This window comes from Phocoena sinus, chromosome 2 (genome assembly GCF_008692025.1).
Source record: "Phocoena sinus isolate mPhoSin1 chromosome 2, mPhoSin1.pri, whole genome shotgun sequence".
Lineage (NCBI taxonomy): Eukaryota > Metazoa > Chordata > Mammalia > Artiodactyla > Phocoenidae > Phocoena > Phocoena sinus.
The window spans coordinates 59,912,196-59,932,382 of record NC_045764.1 but is presented as its reverse complement, the minus strand read 5'-3'; the positions used below and the strand labels follow the sequence as shown (position 1 = coordinate 59,932,382).

At 50.3% G+C, this 20,187-nt stretch overlaps 2 protein-coding genes across 2 annotated transcripts in view; one reads left to right on the top strand and one right to left on the bottom strand.

The window, feature by feature from the left end:
* Positions 1–14,064, top strand: part of TSPAN3 (tetraspanin 3) — a 40,621-nt gene extending 26,557 nt beyond the window's left edge. Inside the window, exon 7 of the mRNA XM_032617500.1 lies at positions 11,842–14,064. Within this exon, the coding sequence (XP_032473391.1) occupies positions 11,842–12,000 (159 nt within the window). The 3' untranslated portion in view covers positions 12,001–14,064. The remainder of the gene's footprint in view (positions 1–11,841) is intronic.
* Positions 14,065–14,200: 136 nt separating this feature from the next.
* PSTPIP1 (proline-serine-threonine phosphatase interacting protein 1) overlaps positions 14,201–20,187 on the bottom strand; it is a 41,338-nt gene continuing 35,351 nt past the window's right edge. The window contains exons 11-15 of the mRNA XM_032617490.1: positions 19,189–19,285; positions 18,558–18,648; positions 15,807–15,862; positions 15,478–15,611; positions 14,201–14,504 (exon numbers count right to left, since the gene is read on the bottom strand). Of these exons, the coding sequence (XP_032473381.1) occupies positions 14,373–14,504; positions 15,478–15,611; positions 15,807–15,862; positions 18,558–18,648; positions 19,189–19,285 (510 nt within the window). The 3' untranslated portion in view covers positions 14,201–14,372. The remainder of the gene's footprint in view (positions 14,505–15,477; positions 15,612–15,806; positions 15,863–18,557; positions 18,649–19,188; positions 19,286–20,187) is intronic.

Below are 20,187 nucleotides of genomic sequence, written 5' to 3'. Positions count from 1 at the left end.
TTAAAACGAAAAGAAGTTAAATTGGCAAAGCCCAGGTCCTCTAGGGTCTTATATGACATCCTGTGGAAGTCAGATTTTACTTGAAGGTAGAAGCAGCCATGTGTGAACGTGGTAGTGGTGCAGGCGGACCTGTCATAGGCGTCCCTGTAGCTGTGGAGATGGGCTAAAGGGGCCATGCGAGGCCTCAGTGAGGTGGATGTAGTAGTTTAGGAGAGAGCTTGAAGGCTCTTTGGAGTGGCGCCCTGTTGGTGGAGATGGTGTGGGGCGTGGACTCAGGAGGAATTAGGAGTCACGCAGAATGGCAGGATTTGATCATTGATTGGCCATGGGGCAGAGAGAAAGGGGAGGAAGGAAGGAATCTAGGATGAGTCCCACGTTTCTGGCTCAGTCAACTGGGGAAGCAGAATTGTTGCAGAGATATGGAGCCAGTAAGGACCACATCTAGGGACATGAGTTCATGTTCAGTTTTGGATCCATCAGTTTTGAGATGCCTAAATATTGTACAAATCTGTCCTGCCTGAAAATGGAGATGATGTGAGAAAGCAGAGGAGTAAAAACTAACTTCTGTTCACAAAGTGGAAGTTAACCAAAACATGCCTGATTTTAGAGAACTGTAGGAGATTTGCTGTGTTCTCTTGACCCATCGCATCTCTTGTTCCTACCCATTGCACGTTGGGCAAGAATGTTTTGCTTGTCTTTGTGGCCTTTGACTACCACCTTCCCCATTCCCCAGTCCTGTCTCTCCCCAGCCTTGCTTCCAGTTTTCCATATGTAGCATTCTATGGCTACCCTATCACAGGTTGGAGCTGAGGCGAGCAATAGCTGGACTGTGATCGTTGGTTGCCCTCAGCTCTTTCTGCGTTGACCTACCTAGCTGAGCCTCCACGGTAGGAAAATGCTTTGGGAAAATATGCCAATTGGTAACCCACTCCTTGAACTTCCCAAGAGGCTAATTCCACACCGCTGTCCTTCACTCATTCCCTGGCTTGCCTGATGAGAGAGAGCAGCATCCTCTCCTGTGCTCTGTCAGCAGGACCCAGATCGACCATGCTAACAGTGCAACCAGAAAGACAAGGGGAGATGGTAGCTCTGGGGCCATTTAAACCATTCTAATTCCTGCCAGCTTTAAATTGTGCTTAATACCTGTCATAGTCATGGAAATGCCTTTTTCCTTTGGAACCTCTGGATGGGTGATCTCTCCATGTTGACCAGGGCCATACAAATTCACCTTCTACCTGCTTCAGGGTCTTCAGGGTCTCTGCCATACCACATGGTGCTGAGACTAGGAGTTTGTGTTACCCTGAGACCCTAATCCCCAGGGCTATTCTCTAGAGCAGGGGTCCCCAACCCCTGGGCCACGGACCAGTAGCGGTCCATGGCCTGTTAGGAACCAGGCCGCACAGCAGGAGGTGTGCCGCAGGCAAGTGAACGAAGCTTCATCTGTATTTACAGACGCTCCCCATCGCTAGCATTACCGCTTGAGCTCCACCTCTTGTCAGATCAGCGCGGCATTAGATTCTCATAGGAGCGCGAACCCTCCTGTGAGCTGCACATGCGAGGGATCTAGGCTGCGTGCTCCTTATGAGCATCTAATGCCTGATGATCTGAGATGGAGCTGAGACGGTGATGCTAGCGGCTGCAAGTACAGGTTATCATTAGCAGAGAGGTTTGACTGCACAGAGACCATAATAAATTAATTGCCTGCAGACTTATGTCAAAACCCTATCAGTGAGTGGCAAGTGAAAACAAGCTCAGGGCTCCCGCTGATTCTGCATTTTGGTGAGTTGTATAATTATTTCATTATATATTACAATGCAATAATAATAGAAATAAAGTGTACAGTAAATGGAATGCGCTTGAATCATCCTGAAACCATTCCCCTCCGCCCCCGGTCCATGGAAAAATTATCTTCCACAAAAGTGGTCCCTGGTGCCACAAAGGTTGGGGACTGCTGCTCTGGAGGGCAAAAGAGCCACTTTTTATGTCTGAATTTAATGAGTGAGCTCCCCCACTGCACCAGTATTTCCCACCCTTGTCTGCACATTGGAATCACCCAGGGAACTTGGAGAATACAGATGCCTGGGTCCCAGAGCTTCGGAAGTGGCTTGGGGTGTCCAGAGTGCAGTGAAGGCTGAGAACTACTGCTGTAACCTGTTGCCTTTTTTTTAAAGTTAATTTTATTTGGAAATGCGGAGTTACAAAAGAGTTGCAGGAATAAGAATTGTACATATGAGGCCCAAATATCCTTTACTTAGATCCACTGAGTGACATTTACCCCATTTGATTTGTATTCTTGCATATGCTCTCTCTCTGCGCATGCATCATGGCCCTTTAACTCTAATACTTCAGCGGGTATTCCCTAAGAATAAAGATACTCTGTAACAACCCCAATACAGTTATCAAATTCAGTACATTTAACACTGATAAAATAGTTTAAAATACGATTCATATTCTAATTGATCTCATAATGTCCTTTGTAGAAGCTCACCCCCACCCAGTTCTAGATCTGGTCTAAGATCAAGTATTATAGGTAGTTGTCATGTCTCTTTGGTCTCCTTTAATCTGGAGCATTTCCATAGTTTTGTCACTTATGATATTGACATTTTGGAAGAATACAGTTTCTCCTTTTAAATGATGCCGCTCATTTTGGGTTTATCCGATGTTTCCTCTTGATTAGATTAGATTGAGTTTTGCATTCCAGGTGGCTGGAACACTATGTCATATGTCCTCTCAGGAAGCACAATGTCATCTGCCCCTCAGTGGTGATCTTAATTTTGATCACCTGGTGTATCATTCAGAGTCCAGTGAGGGGGAAAAAGTAAATAGGAAAACTTTAACATAAATAATTGTTAACTGAGTAAGAGGTAGTTAATGACTAAAAGGGAAAGAAGAGAGCTCTAGAGCGTCTGAATAGAAAACAGCTACCACACCGAAGATCAAGGGACGAGAAGACAAGGAAGGAACTTAGAACCTCAGAGGAGGGCCCTGTAAGCCTGACCAACAGGAACATGCTGCCTGCCCTGTGCTGCAGAATCAACTCCCTGGAGGTGCCTGTCGAGACATGAGAGCAAAGAACAATCGCTGTGGAGGATGCTGCTGGGATCGAGGCCAGACTGAAACACTAATGGTCTCTTCCAGCCCTGCTTTCCCCTTCAGAGGCCCCTGTTGGCCAGCTGGTGAAGAGAAATGTAGTTTGCAGAGTCCCAGCTTCAGTGTGGCAAGGAAGGGAAAGGAAGGCAAGTTTGGAGCTAAGAGGCAACAAATTCATACCTAGCACACCTGGACAGGATGTTTTCCACTTTCTCCATGGTATAGTTATTGTTTTTCCCCTTCCAACTCAAGCAATCTCTGGAGGTATAAGACCATGTAAATATTCCACTCCTCACCAAACTTCTGCCTAGATTTAGCAAATATTGCTGACTCTGGCCTGATTCAATCTTTCCTATGATGATTGTTGTTTTAGATTCCATCTTAAAATGATGATTGTGAAATACTTTTTTCCAATTCAGCACTCCTTCCTCATTTACCAGTCTGCCCTCCCTCTCTCTTCCCCAATTATTTATTTTTATATATCTTATTTATATTCATTGTGAACTGATGGATTCTCCTTTTTTCAATGGTCTGTAATTCATTATTGTCCTTTTGTTTTTTTGTTTTGTTTTTGGTTCTTAAATAGTTCCAGATGTGACCAGTGGGAGCCCCTTTAAGTTGTCTCCTACATCCCAACATTTTTTTTAACACTTCTATTACTTCTGACATAATGAGATGTTCCAGATTCATCTTGTACCCACCTCCCCTCAGCCCTGGAATCGTTGTTTCTCCAAGGAGCCCTGGTCCCTGGCTCTAGCTGTACTCATCACTACAGGGGTGTCTTTGCTTCTCATTCTATCAGAGTTATCTTACTGCCTTTTAAAAGTTGTTCCTAATTTTTTAAACAAAAGTAATAGTGCTTTAAAAAATGTAAACCATACAGACACCTATAAGGAAAATGTGCCCACAGGTAAGCAAGTTTAGCAGTGATATGTACCCTTCTAAACTGTTTCTCTACATATACAAAAATAGACTTGGGGGGCTTCCCTGGTGGTGCAGTGGTTGAGAGTCCGCCTGCCGATGCAGGGGACACGGGTTCGTGCCCCGGTCCAGGAAGATCCCACATGCCGTGGAGCAGCTGGGCCCGTGAGCCATGGCCGCTGGGCCTACGCGTCCGGAGCCTGTGCTCTGCAACGGGAGAGGCCACAACAGTGAGAGGCCCGCGTACCGCAAAAAAAAAAGCAAAAAAACCAGACTTGGTCATGGTTTGTGGTTTTGCTTTTTGCTATTATATGAATTCTATTCTATAGGTGCTCTTTTTTTCTTCTCAGCAAAATGTGTACTATTACCTGTATCAGTCTGTAGAATTTGTTCTTGCGTTTTGTTAGCTGCATAGATATAGTAATAGTATGATTAACCAATGTACAGTGGACAGGCACTTGTTGATTCCAGCCTCACTGCAGTGAACACCTTCGTACACATGCTGTCAGGCATTTAGAATATTTTTTTGATTTTAAAAAACTTTATTGAGGTGAAATTCACACAGCATAAAGTTAACATTTTAAAGTGAACAACTAAGTGGCGTTTAGTACGTTCACAGTATTGTGTGGCCACCCCCTCTATCTAGTTCCGAAGCATTTTCATTACCCTGTGTTCTACATCTTTGTGTGGACTCAAGGATAGATTCTTAGTAGTGGTTTACTTTGTACTTTTAGATACATCCAGTTACCCTCAGAAAAGTTATACCAGTTTATATTCCCACTAGCAGTATATGAAATTCTGCATTTTCCTACAGCCTTGTTGATACTTTGGGTATTGGAAGATTGTATGTTTCTAGAAATTTGTCTATTTCTTCTAGGTTGTCCAGTTTGTTGTCATATAACTATTCATAGTAGTCTCTTACGATTTTTTGTATCTCTGTGATTTTGGGGGTTATTTATCCTTTTTCATTTCTTACTTTGTTTGAGTCCTCTCTCTTATTTTCTTGATGAGCCTGACTAAAGGTTTTTCAATTATGTTTATCTTTTCAAAAAAAACGGCTCTTGGTTTCGTTGATCATTTCTGATGTTCGTTTGTTACGTTTTGGTCTCTTTTATTTATTTCCTCTCTGATCTTTTTTTTTTTTTTTTTTTTTACAGTTTGCTTTATTTATTTATTTATGGCAGTGTTGGGTCTACGTTTCTGTGTGAGGGCTTTCTCTAGTTGTGGCAAGCGGGGGCCACTCTTCATCGCGGTGCGCGGGCTTCTCACTATCGCGGCCTCTCTTGTTGCAGAGCACAGGCTCCAGACGCGCAGGCTCAGTAATTGTGGCTCACGGGCCCAGTTGCTCCGCGGCATGTGGGATCTTCCCAGACCAGGGCTCGAACCCGTGTCCCCTGCATTGGCAGGCAGATTCTCAACCACTGCGCCACCAGGGAAGCCCCCTCTCTGATCTTTATTAGGCCCTTCCTGCTGCCGACTTTGGGCTTTCTTTATTCTTTTTCTAATTTATTTGGATGGTTGGTTAGGTTAGAAACAAGGTTTTTCTTGTTTCTTGAGGAAGGCCTGTATCATTATTAACTTCCCTCTTAGAACTGCTTTTGCTGCATCCCATGGATTTTGGAAAGTGGTGTTTCCATTTTCATTTGTCTCAAAGCATTTTCTGATTGTCTCTTTGATTTCTTCTTTGACCCATTGTATTTTTAATAGCGTGTTGCTTAGTCTCCATGTGTTTGTGCTTTTCCTGTTTTTCTTCCCGTAATTGATTTCTAGTTTCAGGCTGTTATGGTTGGAAAAAAATGCTTGATGTAATTTCTATCCTCTTAAATTTGTTGAGACTTGTTTTGTGATCTATCCTGGAAAACATTCCATGTGTACTTGAAAAGAATGTGTATTCTGCTTTTTTTGGATGTAGGGTCCTGTAGCTATCTATTAAGTCCAACTGGTCTAATGTGTTACAACCACTCTTTCCTTACTGATTTTCTGTGTGGATGATCTCTCCGTTGATGTAAGTGGGGTCTTAAAGTCCCCTACTATTATTGTATTATTGTCAATTTCTCCTTTTATGTCTGTTAATATTTGCTTTATGTATTTAGGTGCTCCTGTAATAGGTGCATATATGTTAATGAGTGTTATATCCTCTTGTATTGATCCCTTTATCATTATATAGAGTCCTTCTTTGTCTTTTGTTACAGACTTTGTTTTAAAGTCTGTTTTGTCTGATATGAGTATTGCTACCTCTGCTTTCTTGTCATTTCCATTTGCATGAAATATCTTTTTCCATTTCCTCACTTACAGTCTTTGTGTGTCTTTAGCTCTGAAGGGAGTCTCTTATAAGCAGGATATAGTTGAGTTTTGTATTTTCGTCCAGTCAGCCACTCTGTGTATTTTGATTGGAGCATTTAGTCCATTGACATTTAAAGTGATTATTGGTAGGTATGTACTTACTGCCATTTTATTACTTGTTTTTGTAGCTCTTCTGTGTTCTTTTAGTCTCTTCCCTTGTGATTTGATGACTTTCTTTACTGGTATGCTTGTGTGCCTTTCTCTCTAGTTTTTGTGTGTCTATTTTAGGGTTTTGATTTGTGGTTACCATGGGGTTTATATATGCTGATCTGTAACTATATCTGCCTATTTCAAACAGGTAGTCATTTACATTCAAACACATTCCAAAAGGTGTATATTTTCTACTCCCCTTCTCCATATTTTGTTTTTGATGTCCTATTTTGCATCTTCATGTTTATCCCTTTACTGATTGTTGTAGTTATAGTTGTTTTTACAGTTTTTTTGTTTGTTTTTTAATCTTCCTACTAGCTTATTTAAGTGGTTGATCCTCAGCCTTTACTATATATTTGCTTTTACTAGTGGGATTTCTCCTTTCCTGTAGATACTTCTTGTTGTAGCCTCTTCCTTTACACTTAGGGAAGACCATTTAACATTTCTTTTAGGGTTGGTTTAGTATTGATGAATTCTTAGTTTCTGCTTGTCTGACGAGTTCTTTCTCTCTCCTTCAATTCTAAATGATTATTTTGCTGGGTATGTGAGGTTGCAGATTTTTCCCTTTTTCGGCGCCTTTTTTTTTGCGGTACACGGGCGTCTCACTGCTGTGGCCTCTCCCGTTGCAGAGCACAGGCTCTGGACGCACAGGCTCAGCGGCCATGGCTCACGGGCCTAGCTGCTCCACGGCATGTGGGATCTTCCCGGACCGGGGCACGAACCCGTGTCCCCTGCATCGGCAGGCGGACTCTCAACCACTGCGCCACCAGGGAAGCCCTTTTTCGGCGCTTTGAATATTTAATCCCGTCTGGTCTGCAAGCTTTCTATAGAAAAATCAGCTGATAGCCTTATGGGGGTTCCCTTGTATATGACTCTTTATTTTTCTCTTGTTGCCTTTAGAATTTTCTCTTTAACTTTTGCCATTTTAATCATGATATGTTTTGGTGTGGGTTTGTTTGGGTTCATCTCGTTTGGGACCCTATGGGCTTCCTATATCTGGTTATCTGTTTCCTTCTTCAGGTTTGGAAAGTTTTCATACATAATTTCATCAAATACCTTTTTGACCTTTATCTTTCTCTCTTCTTCAGCGACCCCTGTAACATGAATGTCGGTATGATTGATATTGTCTCAGAGATGCCTTAAACTGTTCTCATTTTTTACTGTTTTTTGTTTTTTTTGCTGTTCTGATTGGGTGATTTCCATTATTCTCTCTTGCAGATCACTTTCACATTCTTCTGTATCACCTAACCTGCTGCTAATTCCTTCTAGTGTGTTATTCATTTCTGTTATTGCATTCTTCAGTACTGACTGGTTCTTTTTTATATTTTCTAGTTCCTTGTTAAAATTCCCACTGTGTGTATGTATTCTTTTTGCTAATTCAGTTAGCATTCTTATTACTAATGCTTTGAACTCTTTATCTGGTAAATTGTTTATTTCTGTTTCATTAGTTGTTTTTTGCAGAGGTTTTCGCTTGCTCTTCCAGTTGAAACAAACTCCTCTGTCTTCTCATTTTAACTTTCTCTGTCTCTGTGAAATTAGGTGAAACAGTTACCTACTGCAGTCTTGAAAAGGGGTATCCTTGTGTGGGAGCAACCCTATACAGTCTGCACATGCCCAGTGGCTTTGGTGGGGAAGCTAGATCTGACGTGAACACAAGTCACATCTTTCTCCAGGGCATGCTGGCAGCTGTCACCTTGGTAGAAGGTGGGACTGCAGAGAGAGGGGCTAGGGCCAGAGCCAGGTGTGAGAGGTGATGTGCCTTATTCTCAATGGCTGTCACCATGCTATTAGGGGCAGGTTGGGTCTCAAGTTGCTGGAGCAGAAGTTCTGAGGGTCAGGTACGAGCTAGCTCTGTTCCCTTTAAAGTGTGTGCCCTCTGATGCCATCGCTGGCACACTCACCCCAGAGCGGAGCAGTGCTGGCGCAGGCTGTGGCAGTTTGGCCACAGTCAGGGATCTAGACTGCTTCTGACGTGCTGCCTGTGTAAGCAACAGTAATGGCTGCCTCTCCCCTGTTCAGATGCTGCTCCACATCTGAGCCTCCTCTGTCTCTTCACTCAGCTGCTGCCATGCTCACCCTGGTGTGCAGCTGCACCTTAGAGCAAGTGGGGCGTGTGTGGGCACTCGGTGTGGGTCGGGCCTGGGCTGTGGAGGTCTGGCCATAGTCAGCAGACAGCTTCTGAATGGGCTGCCTGTGTAAGCGCCAGTCATGGCTGCCCCTGCCCTACTTAGACACTGCTCTGGGTCTGGGCTACCTTTGTGCCTCACAGACGAGCTTTCCTCTTGGCCAAGACAGCCCTTGCCCCAGTGTGGAGCTGCTTTTTGGAACAAGTGAGGCCAGAGCTGTTGCTCGGCTCAGGCTGGGTGCATGCCAGCGCAGTGGTGGGAAACTGGTCAGAGACCTATGTAGTTTCAATCTGCCCTGTTTGAAGAGTAAGCAAGTCTGTGCTTGTTCCTCATGAGTCGAGTCCAGGCTTCCCCCAGCCCTTCTGTTAGTGCCATCGGCTCTCCAGCCAACCAAGGGATCTCATCTTCCTGGGGCACCCAATATGTGGCTGGAACCGCTCACTCCACAGGAAGGATCTCTGCCCGTGTAATCTCCGTGCTTGTTTGAGTCCCCTCCCGAGGGCACAGGTCCCAACCTGATCACTTCTCTTACCTTCCTGCCTGATTCTTTGTGCATCTTTCTTACAGCCTTGGTTGCACAGGAGTCTTTCTGCCAGTCTCCAGTTAATTTCAGTGAGCATTGTTCCACATGTAGATGTATTTGTGATGTGTTCACTGGGGGAGGTGAGTCCCCCATCCTACTCCACCATCTTGATCTGTTTTTGACACTTTGGATATTATCAGCCTTTACCTTTTCTTCCCATCCAGTAGATGAAAATATGTATGTCTTTGACTCTTGGCTAGGACTCTTAAAGCTGTTTCAGCCATTTGTATCTCCTGGATTTCCAGTTTGTATCATCTGCCCAGTTTGATAGGTTTTTTTTGGGTTTTTTTTTTGCAGTACGTGGGCCTCTCACTGTTGTGGCCTCTCCCGTTGCGGAGCACAGGCTCCGGACGCACAGGCTCAGCGGCCATGGCTCACGGGCCCAGCAGCTCCGCGGCATGTGGGATCTTCCCGGACCGGGGCATGAACCCGTGTCCCCTGCATCGGCAGGCGGACTCTCAACCACTGCGCCACCAGGGAAGTCCTGATAGGTTGTTTTTGTTTTTCTTATAGATTTGAACAGAGTTAAGTTTACTTGGGAAACTTTTCTGTGAAACTCAATGTCTGTTGCTACTGTGAATGGGGTAATGTTGCTGATACATTTGCTAATTGGTTACTGTTGGTGCGAAGGAGCCCCTACTTTTTGGATACTTGATCTTATATGCAGCATCCTTGCAGTTCTTGAAAATAATTTGCATGTTCTGTGTGGTTCTTTATTGCAGTGTCCCTGAGATTTCCTGAGGGTACTGTGCAGTACCTTGCAGAAATTTTCTGTGTTTACCTACTGAATACCTTTTTGGGCAGGGCTGAGTACATGGCTAGTCGTGGGGGAAATTAACTCATACACAGGTCCTGGTCTCTTGAGTTTATCCACTGAAAGTAAAATAGATACAGAATTTATAATAGGATAGAAAAGAGACTTGTTTATGTTTGTATCCCCAGCACCATAGTGGGACACTCAGTGTCTGAAATGTCACTATGGTGCCATAAGAAGATGGTTTTCAAACTTTCTTTTTTCAGCTGAAGAGCCCATTAGCTAGAAAAGTTCTCAATGTTCGAAATATTTATGCTCAAGCTCAGCTGGCAGAGAATTGGATTCAGTTCGTCTAAGGTGTGACCAAAGCATCAACATTTAAAAAAAACTTGTTAGGTGATTCCATTGAGCAGCCAGGGATGAGAACCACTGCTGGTCCAATAGGTAAACTCTACAAGTAGAGCTTGAAATGGAGTGGGAGCGCTGCTTCTCCTCCCTTTGGCCCCTGCTAGGGCTTTGTAGAGCACAGTTTGAAAGCCACATCCCTGTGGTCTTGAGAATCGTGTGAGGGTGCTGAGGATGGGGTGCCCACTTGCTGGTGGTGACCTTGTTCTGGGCCTGTGCTGCTGCTTCACGTGCCAGGATGGGAAATAGGCAGATATTCTGGTTCAGCCAGACGGAGCCTAACAGCTACCCCTGTGCTGAGGTTGCCAGGCCTGAGAAGAGCTGTGGGAAGGTGGTTGGAGTTAAGTGTTAGACCCCAGTGGTGCATGTGTCCAGTTCGGTCAAATAGTGCATTGCTTCTCCTTTCCTCCTTGTCACCTTTGGGAAGGAATTACCGACATAACCAACACTCTCCAGAGGGCACGTTAAGTGAGGATGCTATACCAAGCGCAAAGCTACTGTTGATTATAGCCAAGATTTGGAGGTGGTGGACTTTTTTATTAAAAATGATCATCTCATGCTTTTAATTAGCGCTTATATCTAATTTTGAACTTTACAAGGATAGCAACTTACACAGGGGCTTATTGCACCCATCTTACTGATGATGATACTGAGGTCCAGAGAAGTTGTACCTTGCCTAAGACCACACAAGGAAGCATGAGCGTGGATTCAGACCCTGATAGTCTGACTTCAGAGGCCATGCTTTTCCTCCTGCTCCATTCTGGCTTTGAGCAGCCCTCTGTCAAGAAGTGGGCCGCAGTTATTTATACACCCAATTACACACACACCAGCAACCTCTTTATCTGTCACCATCTCCTCTGCTGGGAAGGCTGTCTGTCCAGCTGAGGTTGTGACCTGGTGCACAGAGATTGGAGAAGGCTGCAGAGGCAATGAATCTGACTTAGATTCATTCGTGGGTTTCTTTTTTCCTGGTATAAATTGTGACCCCAGAGTTGCCTTTGTCAATTTTATTCTCTGGCTGCCTAAATGACCGGAGTGCAGGCTCTGTTATCTAACACTCATTACCCATCACCCTCCAGGACTGTAGACACTGCGGCACCTATCAGAAATGATGATAAATATCTAGGCCAAAGGTTTTTTAAAAAATCTTTGCAGTTGAATGGAATGCTCAATCAAGATGACAAGGTATTTTCAAGGAATAAATAAAGCACTGATAACCTAACTTTCTCCTCTTTTCTTTCCTCTTGGCTGCCCATATATGATCTGATGCCAGTGGTCAGTCTACTTGGCTGTCCTGCCTCTTCTGGGCCTTTGCGCAGACTTTGTCCCTGCTGCTACTCCTCCTCCACCTTCTAGTCCACCTGAGAAGGGGAATCGCTTCTCATCTCCTTCCTTTCCACTCTTTCCATTCCTGGCTCACATCCTGTAAGTTACCAAGTCCTGTTGATCTATTTCCCTCGTTCTTCCAGAATTGCTCTCCAGCCCAGTTGCCACTTCCTGGAGAAGCCACCATCATCTCTGTGTTGGACGGCCTGCACCTGGTCTCCCGGTCCTACTCGTGCCCTACTCACTGTCTACCTTGTATCAGAGGGGCAATAGTGTCTCTGTACTACTTCTGGGGTGAGTGAGCTCTTTGACAGCACCCCCTTATCTTAGTACCCACCCCCCCATTTTCAAATACAGTGTCAGTCACACAGAAGTCATCAAAATACCTTGCTTGATTGAATTACTTCTGACAGCTCTCATATCTGGCTGTCCTGGGCAACGTTTCTGGCCCAGGCAAGCATTTGTGTAAGCAGGGCTTTAGTCACTGACTTCTCTCTCTCTCCTTCAGGGAGCATAAAAGCAAGCGCAAGTTTACATTTTTCTTTCCAAACATCCCTATTTATAAACCTCAGCTGTGTCAGGGACAGGTATGGTCATTTGGTCAGTTCACTTGTACAATATGCTTTATAAAAGACAATTTATTTACATTTCAGGAAGGATTTAAGCCTCAGTCTGATTTTTTTCAGAGGCCCAAAGCCCTTTCCCACCCCGTCTGCCATACACCCTCTGGCGGAAGCAGTGGTGGGGTGGCATCTAGCGGAGGGTAGTTGGAGCTGTGCTTCCAGGACCCTACCCTGCACCCAGGGGCTGCCCTGTGCCTTTTCACCTCTGCCTGGTCCCAGCATGAATAACACTGGGTGGAAACAACCCTTTCATGCTTTGTAGACTTTCGAGGTGTTCTCACACCTGAGTCTGAGGTCAGAGGCCACAGTCTGGCCATTCCCCCTCCTTGACCAGGTGTCATGTTTGCTTAATCAAACCCACTTTTTTGCTTAAGTGATGAAGATAAGGGCATAAAGATGGACGTCTGCAATAAACAGAGGAACAGCCCTCTTTACCAGCCCCTCCTGGTCATCTTCCTAGGGCAGAGCTTGGTCAAAGGCCTCATTTTTGCTACTGTGGCATCTGATGTTTGCCTGAGCACGTGGAATGTTCCTCCGTATGGCTGCCAGGTGGATGGCTGGCCAGGCAGAGCCAGGACCCGTGGGAAGCCACAGGTCCACGGCAGGCTTCCGTGGGTGCCGTGAGCTCCCAGTCACAGAGATGTTGAAGCTGACAGGAGTGCCTGGTGCCCAGTCGTGCAGGACGTCAGATTAGATTCCCCCAGAGTCTCTTCTAGTTCTAAATCCTGGAGAATTTAGTGATGCCCCTCGCTCCCTTCTCTGTCCCTGCCATCACAGGCAGGCAGGAGCAGAAAGGAACCCCCCTCTTTCCTTTCCTGGAACAACTTCCCCTTTTCCTTGGCTTATCTTGGTCACTTGTTCCCAGAAGCCTCAGGACTGCTTGGCACATCAGGACGTTTCCTGTACTGCCACCAGCTTTCTGGTCTATCTGTTCCCCTCCACCAGGTCAAGGGCCCCTTGAGTAAAGCCAGTGTCTGAGGCATTCCTCCTCTTGAGCTCACAGGGGGTGGGCCACAAAGGTTAACGAACGAGCAAGCGAAGTGATGAAGTCCCAGGGAAGGTGGTCTACGGGGACAGTAACAGGCTCACTCAAGGTGTGCCCAGTGGAGGAGGCCCCCCCGCATGTCTGGCCCTGAGTCGGCTGGCCTGCTGTGCTGGCAGAGTGTTGGGGCTCCCACAGGCAAGCGCTGGGGAGGCCTAGGACTGCGGTGCGGCCGGTTCCCACTGGCTCTCCCCCTCCGCAGTCACTCCCCAGGCCCTTGGCATGGCTGGAGCAGGGCCGTGGCAGGCCTTGGGCAGCAGTAGAAGTTACGTTTCTGGGGCCAAAAAGACAAAGGCTGGAGAGCACCAAGAGCGGAAGAAAAGCTTGGCCACCTCTGTGCCCAGGTCAGCCCACATAGACTCCAGGCCTGCCTAAGCAACAATGCCACAGCCCCTCCGCCTCGGCAGACCTGTCACCTGTTTCCTGCCTGGAACTAAGCTTGGCTCATCCCCAGAACGTTCCAGGTGTCCCTCCTCCCTGTGCTCACACACCTGCCCTGTCCTGCTGCTCTTGCCTTCCCTGTGTTCTGTCTGCTGCTGCCCTGGTCTAGTGCCTCTGCCCCAGGAAGCCTGGTCTCCCCATCCCAGCTGTCCCGAGCGTCTCCTTGCCCCTACCCCATCCTCCCTGACCGCTGCGGCCTTCTCCCATTGCCCGCTGTGAACGTGTCTCCCTGGCAGTTCCCCGGGACCCAGGGCTGGGGTACCTCCCCATCCCCAGCAGACCAGGGACAGACCTGAGCTGGGGCCTCAGTGACAACACTGCAGGTGGGGAGCTCTGCTCTCCTGGGCTTCTCCCCTCCTTTGCCTCCTCCGAATTGAGCACTTGGACACGGGTGCAAGGAGGAAAAAGAGCGCTCCTTTATTCCCTGTGGGAAGGACTGCTCGGGAGCAGCCGGTACCTTTCCTGAGGGTAGGTTCTGTCTTGAGGCCCCTGTGAGGCCAGGGCAGCGGTGGGGGCACTGCTGGCCCCATGGACAGGACAGGTCCAGGCGGGGGCTACTGCCCCTTCCTTAAAGCTTCTCCAGGTAGGAGCCAGGGACAAAGCCACGCTGCCCATTCCGTTGCACTGTCCACCAGCCATCCTCCCCTTCCTGGATGACCTCCAGGATGTCCCCTGCAGAGATGTTCAGCTCATCGGAATTCTGGGCAAGAGAATGAAAACGCATCAGGCTGAAGGGGGCCTGCTGGGAGGGCCTCTGGTCAGGCGTTCCCCCAACCCCAGGCGGTAAATGCCAGCCTGTTTCCCAGATGGGCTGTCAGCTGAGACATGCTGGCCTCCTGGGGCTGCAAGACAAGGCCACTCTGGGCTAAGGCAGCCCTGGAGACATAGGGTGTGGGGTGCCTCGTGGGGCTCAGCCTCTTGTCCCCTCTGATTTGTCATTGTGGGCCTCCCACACAACCTGGGGCTTCTTCCCCCGCTTTACCTCCCTGCCAATCCCTTCTTCCCCTCCCTGCTTCAGACGCTGCAACCCAGCAAGTCAGGTGTGTTTGCCACACCCGCACCTCTGCTAGCCCTTGTCATACAGGCACACCATCATTCTCCTGGGCTGTCTCCCTGTCCAGGGAACCAGGCTTCGGGAGTTAGTGCAGCCCGCCGAGCCCCGAGGAGATGCTTGGCCTCAGTCCCAGTGGATCTGGAGTCCAGCTCTGTACTCCCTCACCTCAAACTGGGAGCAGATTAGACTCTTTGGGGATCTGGGCACAGCTGCCCTGTGGCTTCTTTACTCATCCTCCACTTGTGGGCTTCAGAAAATCAACCCTGGCACAGCTGAGGGCCTCGTTCCGACCATGGCTTGTTCTGGGCGCCCGTGGTCACGGAGAACAAGGCCCTCACCCGTGGGTGCAGAGCCTGATCCTCAGACCGCTTCCTCAGATAGCTGCAGCTCTGCCAGCTGCTGCACACGCGCACACCTGCCTGTACACCGCGTGTGCTTGTGACCAAGGCCCTCGTGCCGTTCATCATCTTTCACTCAGCACGTCCGCACTGGGCCCCGCCCAAGGGCCAGGTGCTGTTCTAAGGGCACCCACCCCAGCCCACTCAGTGCATGTGCCTATGTGCGAGCACACCCTTGGGCATGCTGGTGCCCTCCCAAGGAGGGGAGGGCGGGGCCTCACCTGGGCTGTGTAGTCATAGAGCGCCCTGTAATCCTGGGCTGGCAGGGTGTGGGGTCCTGGCACCTCCTGCACAGCGATGGCGGCATAGACACCCTCATTCCGATCAGAGGTGGGAGTCAGGGTCTCTGTGGAGGCTGAGAGCAGGGTGAGGCCTGGCACCCGCCCCTTACAAAGAACAGTGGTCCCTGGAGGCCCCCCTGACGTGCAGCTTCCCCAGACTTGGCCCAGCCTCTTCCCAACCCCCAACCTCCCAGCTGTTGGAAGGCCCATCTGTGCTAAGTAGGCATCCTCCCCTTCACCCCAGGTTGACAGTTGTCACCCCCAATTACCCGCAGAAGCTGCTGACGATGTTGTTTTGGGACTTCCATGCAGCAGCCCAGAGAACCTGGGGACAGGGAGGAAAGCAGGTGAGTCGGGGTGGGATGGGGGGAGTAGACGAGGCAGGGAGCCCACAGGGCTCCAGGGCTGGGGTTGCCCCTAGCCTCCAGGCACAGATGTGATTTATGGGGTGCCTCTCACCATGAGGGCTCCCTAAAGAGTGGTCCAGTGGCTCTTGCCCAGCCGCACTCTCCCAGTCCCTCACCCTGTAGACATCTTCTCAGTACCTGCTCCCTGCAGGGCCTAACTGGGGGCTCTAAGACCTCTGTGCTCCAGGGCCCAGGCCCTACACCCACCAGGCCCCTGCTCCAGCCTCCCCTATGGGCAAAGGAGCTGCCCCCTAGAGCTTGGCCCACTCACACCTCGCTAGGACCTTCACCAGCCTGGGCAGCCCAGCCGCTCCCTGACCACACAAAGTGAAGTCCAGGAGGCAGTGCTGGGCTAATTCACCCCTTACCTTGTGCCTGGCTCAGACCTGGACTGAGCTGGAGTCATGGAAGTTTGTTGAATAAAAGAGAGAAAAAAAAGGCAAGAATCAAGAGGCAGAGGCAGACACTGGGGTACCTAGTAAGGAACCAGATGTGGGTGCCCCGAAGCAGACAGTGCTAAGGGCTAAATGAGTAGAGGCTGATGCTACTTCCCCCGCTCAGGAAAGGCTTCCTGGCCTGGTGGGGTCAAGCCAAGTCTGCAAAGACTCAACTTTATCAGGTAGAGACTGGAGTGCAAGGCATTGCTGGTGAATGGGAGAGGAGTGCAAAGGTGCAGATTGTACCGACAGAGGAATTTGGGAAGTGGAGTGGACCAGTTTGGGGTGTACAGGAGATAAGACTGAAATAGGGACCAGGCCAGACCCGCCAGGGGTCTTGAGTGCCCAGTAAGGGGCTGGGCCCGTAGGAGGCTGTTCTGTAGTGCCAGGTGGGACACAGAGACCTTTCCCAGGGTGGGAGAATCCGGGACCCCCCGCCCCCTTGCAGGGTTTGTGGAGCTGAGGGCCCAGGATGGAAACACATGGACAGGCATGCGTGGACTTGGCACACGTGGGAAGGCCTGATGCTAACTTGGGCCCTGCAGACTTAGTGCCTGTGGCACTCCTGCCCCTGCCAGGTAAGGTTAACCCAGCAGGGCTGGGGCTGGAGGAGCAGCTCGTCGAGGCTGTGTGTGCCAGGGCTGTCTGCGCTTTTGACTCCGTTCCTCTGTCCACTCACTTCCTAGCCAGTGGCCCCTGCCCCTCCCCAGCCCTGCCTGGCTTCTGGTCCCCACACGGTGGTCCCTGCCTGTCCCCTGCAACAGCCAGGCATCTGCCTGTGCGACCTCTTTCCCTCTTATCTTTCATCCTCATCAGACCCCTTTCTGTCCTTTCTTTTTTTTTTTTTTTTTTTTTTTTTTTTTTTTTTGCGTTACGCGGGCCTCTCACTGTTGTGGCCTCTCCCGTTGCGGAGGACAGGCTCCGGACGCGCAGGCTCAGCGGCCATGGCTCACGGGCCCAGCCGCTCCGCGGCATGTGGGATCCTCCCAGACCGGGGCACGAACCCGTGTCCCCTGCATCGGCAGGCGGACTCTCAACCACTGCGCCACCAGGGAAGCCCTTTCTGTCCTTTCTTGATACTGCCCCAGCTGAGCTCTTCTGTCCCGTTGTTTAAGTGACCACGTGTGTTGGGATCTGGGTCCTCACTGGGAGTGCAGGGAGGTCTGAGTCCCCTAAGATTTTGTAATGATAGCGAGGGTAGGAATGCCCTCCTCCTGGGGTTCTTACTTTCTCAGGGTTCCCAGAGGAGCATGCCATGGTGCCCACAAGCCTCTGCCTCCCAGGACCCTTCCTGCAGGGCGGCTCCAGAGGCCTCAGAAATGAGCTGTCCTCAGAGGACTGGGAGCCTGTCACCTCCACCCCACCCGCCTCTCAAAGGCAGGGCCTTCTCTGCAGTGGGTTGGAGGGAGGGAGGAGGTCACGGAGGCCTGGGGGTGGGGGTGGGGCGCAGGCACCATGTGAAGCCCATGGATGCTCCTAGATGTGTACAGATGGGGAGCTCAGGGAACTGGCTCCTGGGCAGGGGGGCTCCCTGAGCAGGCCATGGCGCTCCCAGTGGGCTGTCACCGTCGTCACCCAAGGCCTGAACCAAGAGGGTCCTTAGGTCTGAGTCTGCCCCCAACACGCATAGGCCCCGGGCCTAGAGGAGGTGTGTGACTTGTGCAAGTGACACGCTGGGGCCTGACACCAGGACCCTGGCACCTACCACAGCCAGGCCAGGGAAGGGGCCCTGGAAAAACCTGGAGAATTCTCCAAGAGTACTGGCTGTAGGGCCTTCTCCTATGCCCTGATCCCATGCCAGTGGGAGAGGGTTGCCACTGCAGCCTGACTGTCCAAGGCTCCAACCAGGCTAGCAGCAGAGCCCAAGCGGTCAGCCAGCCTGGGGTCTCCCTGGAGCTCTGAGCATAGTCGCTAGTGAATAAGGGAGCTGTGATTCTTTAATGCCTAGGTCCCCTCGGGCTGAGGGTGTCATGAGATTAGATTGAGCCTGTCTTGTCCCCGAAGAGTGCCCAGCACCTAAACCCTGGCACCAGGCACATAATAGATGCCCAATAAATACATGTGGAAGAGTCAGTTGCAGGAGGAGAGGCTGGCCTCCCTCCCTGGCAGCCCCCATTCCCCACCCCTGGCCCCACCCTCCGTATCCCGTCCGGCTGGCACCCAGCAGGCGGCTCACCTCTTTATCATGCCACAGGACGGCTGAACACCAGGGCTGCTGGACAACGGGGCCACCTCCCGATCATAGTAGTTCTGGTAGGGCACCGGAGCTGCAGGCAGCAAGCGCATGAGGCCGAGGGTGGCAAGGGCAGGGCAGGCAGGACCTGTGCCACTCGGCACCCCATCCTCTCCCCATCCGGAGACCCAGACTGGGGCCCCACCTTACCATCCTTGCCCTGGCCACCTTGGTGCTTGAGGACAGGGCCTGCTCCCTTCCTAGAGATATCTCACTGTGGGTACCACCAAGACCGAATAGTCTAGACTCAAGATTTAGTGGTACCAAGCAGGCTGGAGCAGGTGCTCTGGAGAGGCTTCCTGCCTCTGCCCCTATCCTCATCTCCCCCTCCAGTGTCAGTGTTCTTAAGCTCTGTTCATCCTCTATCTTGGATGAGGTGGCAGGCTAAGGACCCAACCAGGGGACTGCACTGTCCCTGACCCCTTCCCCGGGCCTGGCCAAGGCTTCTCCACCCAGAAAGGAGCTGTGAGCCACCCCAGTTCTGTCCTGGCAGTTGAGGCTCAGAGAACCTGGGCCAGGCCTAGGGAAGGCGGGCCTGGACCCAGAGGCTGTGCTGCCCGTACGTGGGCCTCACCTGGGGGCTCAGTGCCCGTGCTCTTGGCCTGGATGAAGCTGTCTATGTCGGCATCCACACTGCAGCCTTCTAGCGTCACTCGCACCTCTTCGTAGAGCTGGGGGCAGGGAAAAGCAGAGGCTGAGGGGCCAGGCCTCACCTCCATGCCCACATTGTCAAGCCTGCCCCCACTTCGGGTCTGAACTCTGACCAGGGGCCTTGAGGTGTAACTGCCCCAGGCCTGCCTGAGGGGTTAGAGCCCTGGCTGACAGCTTCTCCTGTTTCCAGAACACCTACTGTGCACAAGTTCCTTTGCAAGGGATTTACCCCACTCCTGTTCTCTGAGGTAGACACTGCTTCCTCATTTTACAGATGAGGAAATTCAGAGGAGAGTGACTTGCCCAAGGTCACAAAGCAGGAATTCAGTGTGCTGGGCTTTGGATCCGGTATGAGAGGATTCAGAGCCCACACTCCTTCCTCCGCTACAAGTAGGTCACCAGGTGGGCTCAAGTCATTTGGGGAGAAAACCCCCAAAACTCCTCACCCCATAGGCAGAAGGGGTTAGGCAAGTAACAACAGCGGGCATCAGGGAGTCAGGGCTGCCATGAGAGAGGGAACTTATGGCTCTAGGACTGCAAGGCCCCTGGCAAGGGAGGTGGCGGCCCCTCTCTGCTGAGGAGGACCCACCCAGCCCACCGGGCATGTAGAGCTCAGTAAGGGGGAACCAGGACACCCTGGAGATGTCTAGAGACAGAAGAGGGACTGGACCTTGGCTCCTGCAAGCGCCAGGCCTGGAGCAGGGCAACCGAGGGTCCCCCAGCCTCTCTGCAAACCTCTGAGGTGCTGTGTCCACCTCCCTTCTGCATCCCAGCAGAGGGAGCATGTGCTCTGTGGCTCCGATAGCAGAGCCAAGGCCTTGGAGCAGGGGTGAGCAGAGAGGGCAGATGCCAGAGTAACCACAAAGCCCAGTCTGCAGGCAGAGAGGCTGTGGCCCTTTGTGGTACTGAGCTCCCTGTACTC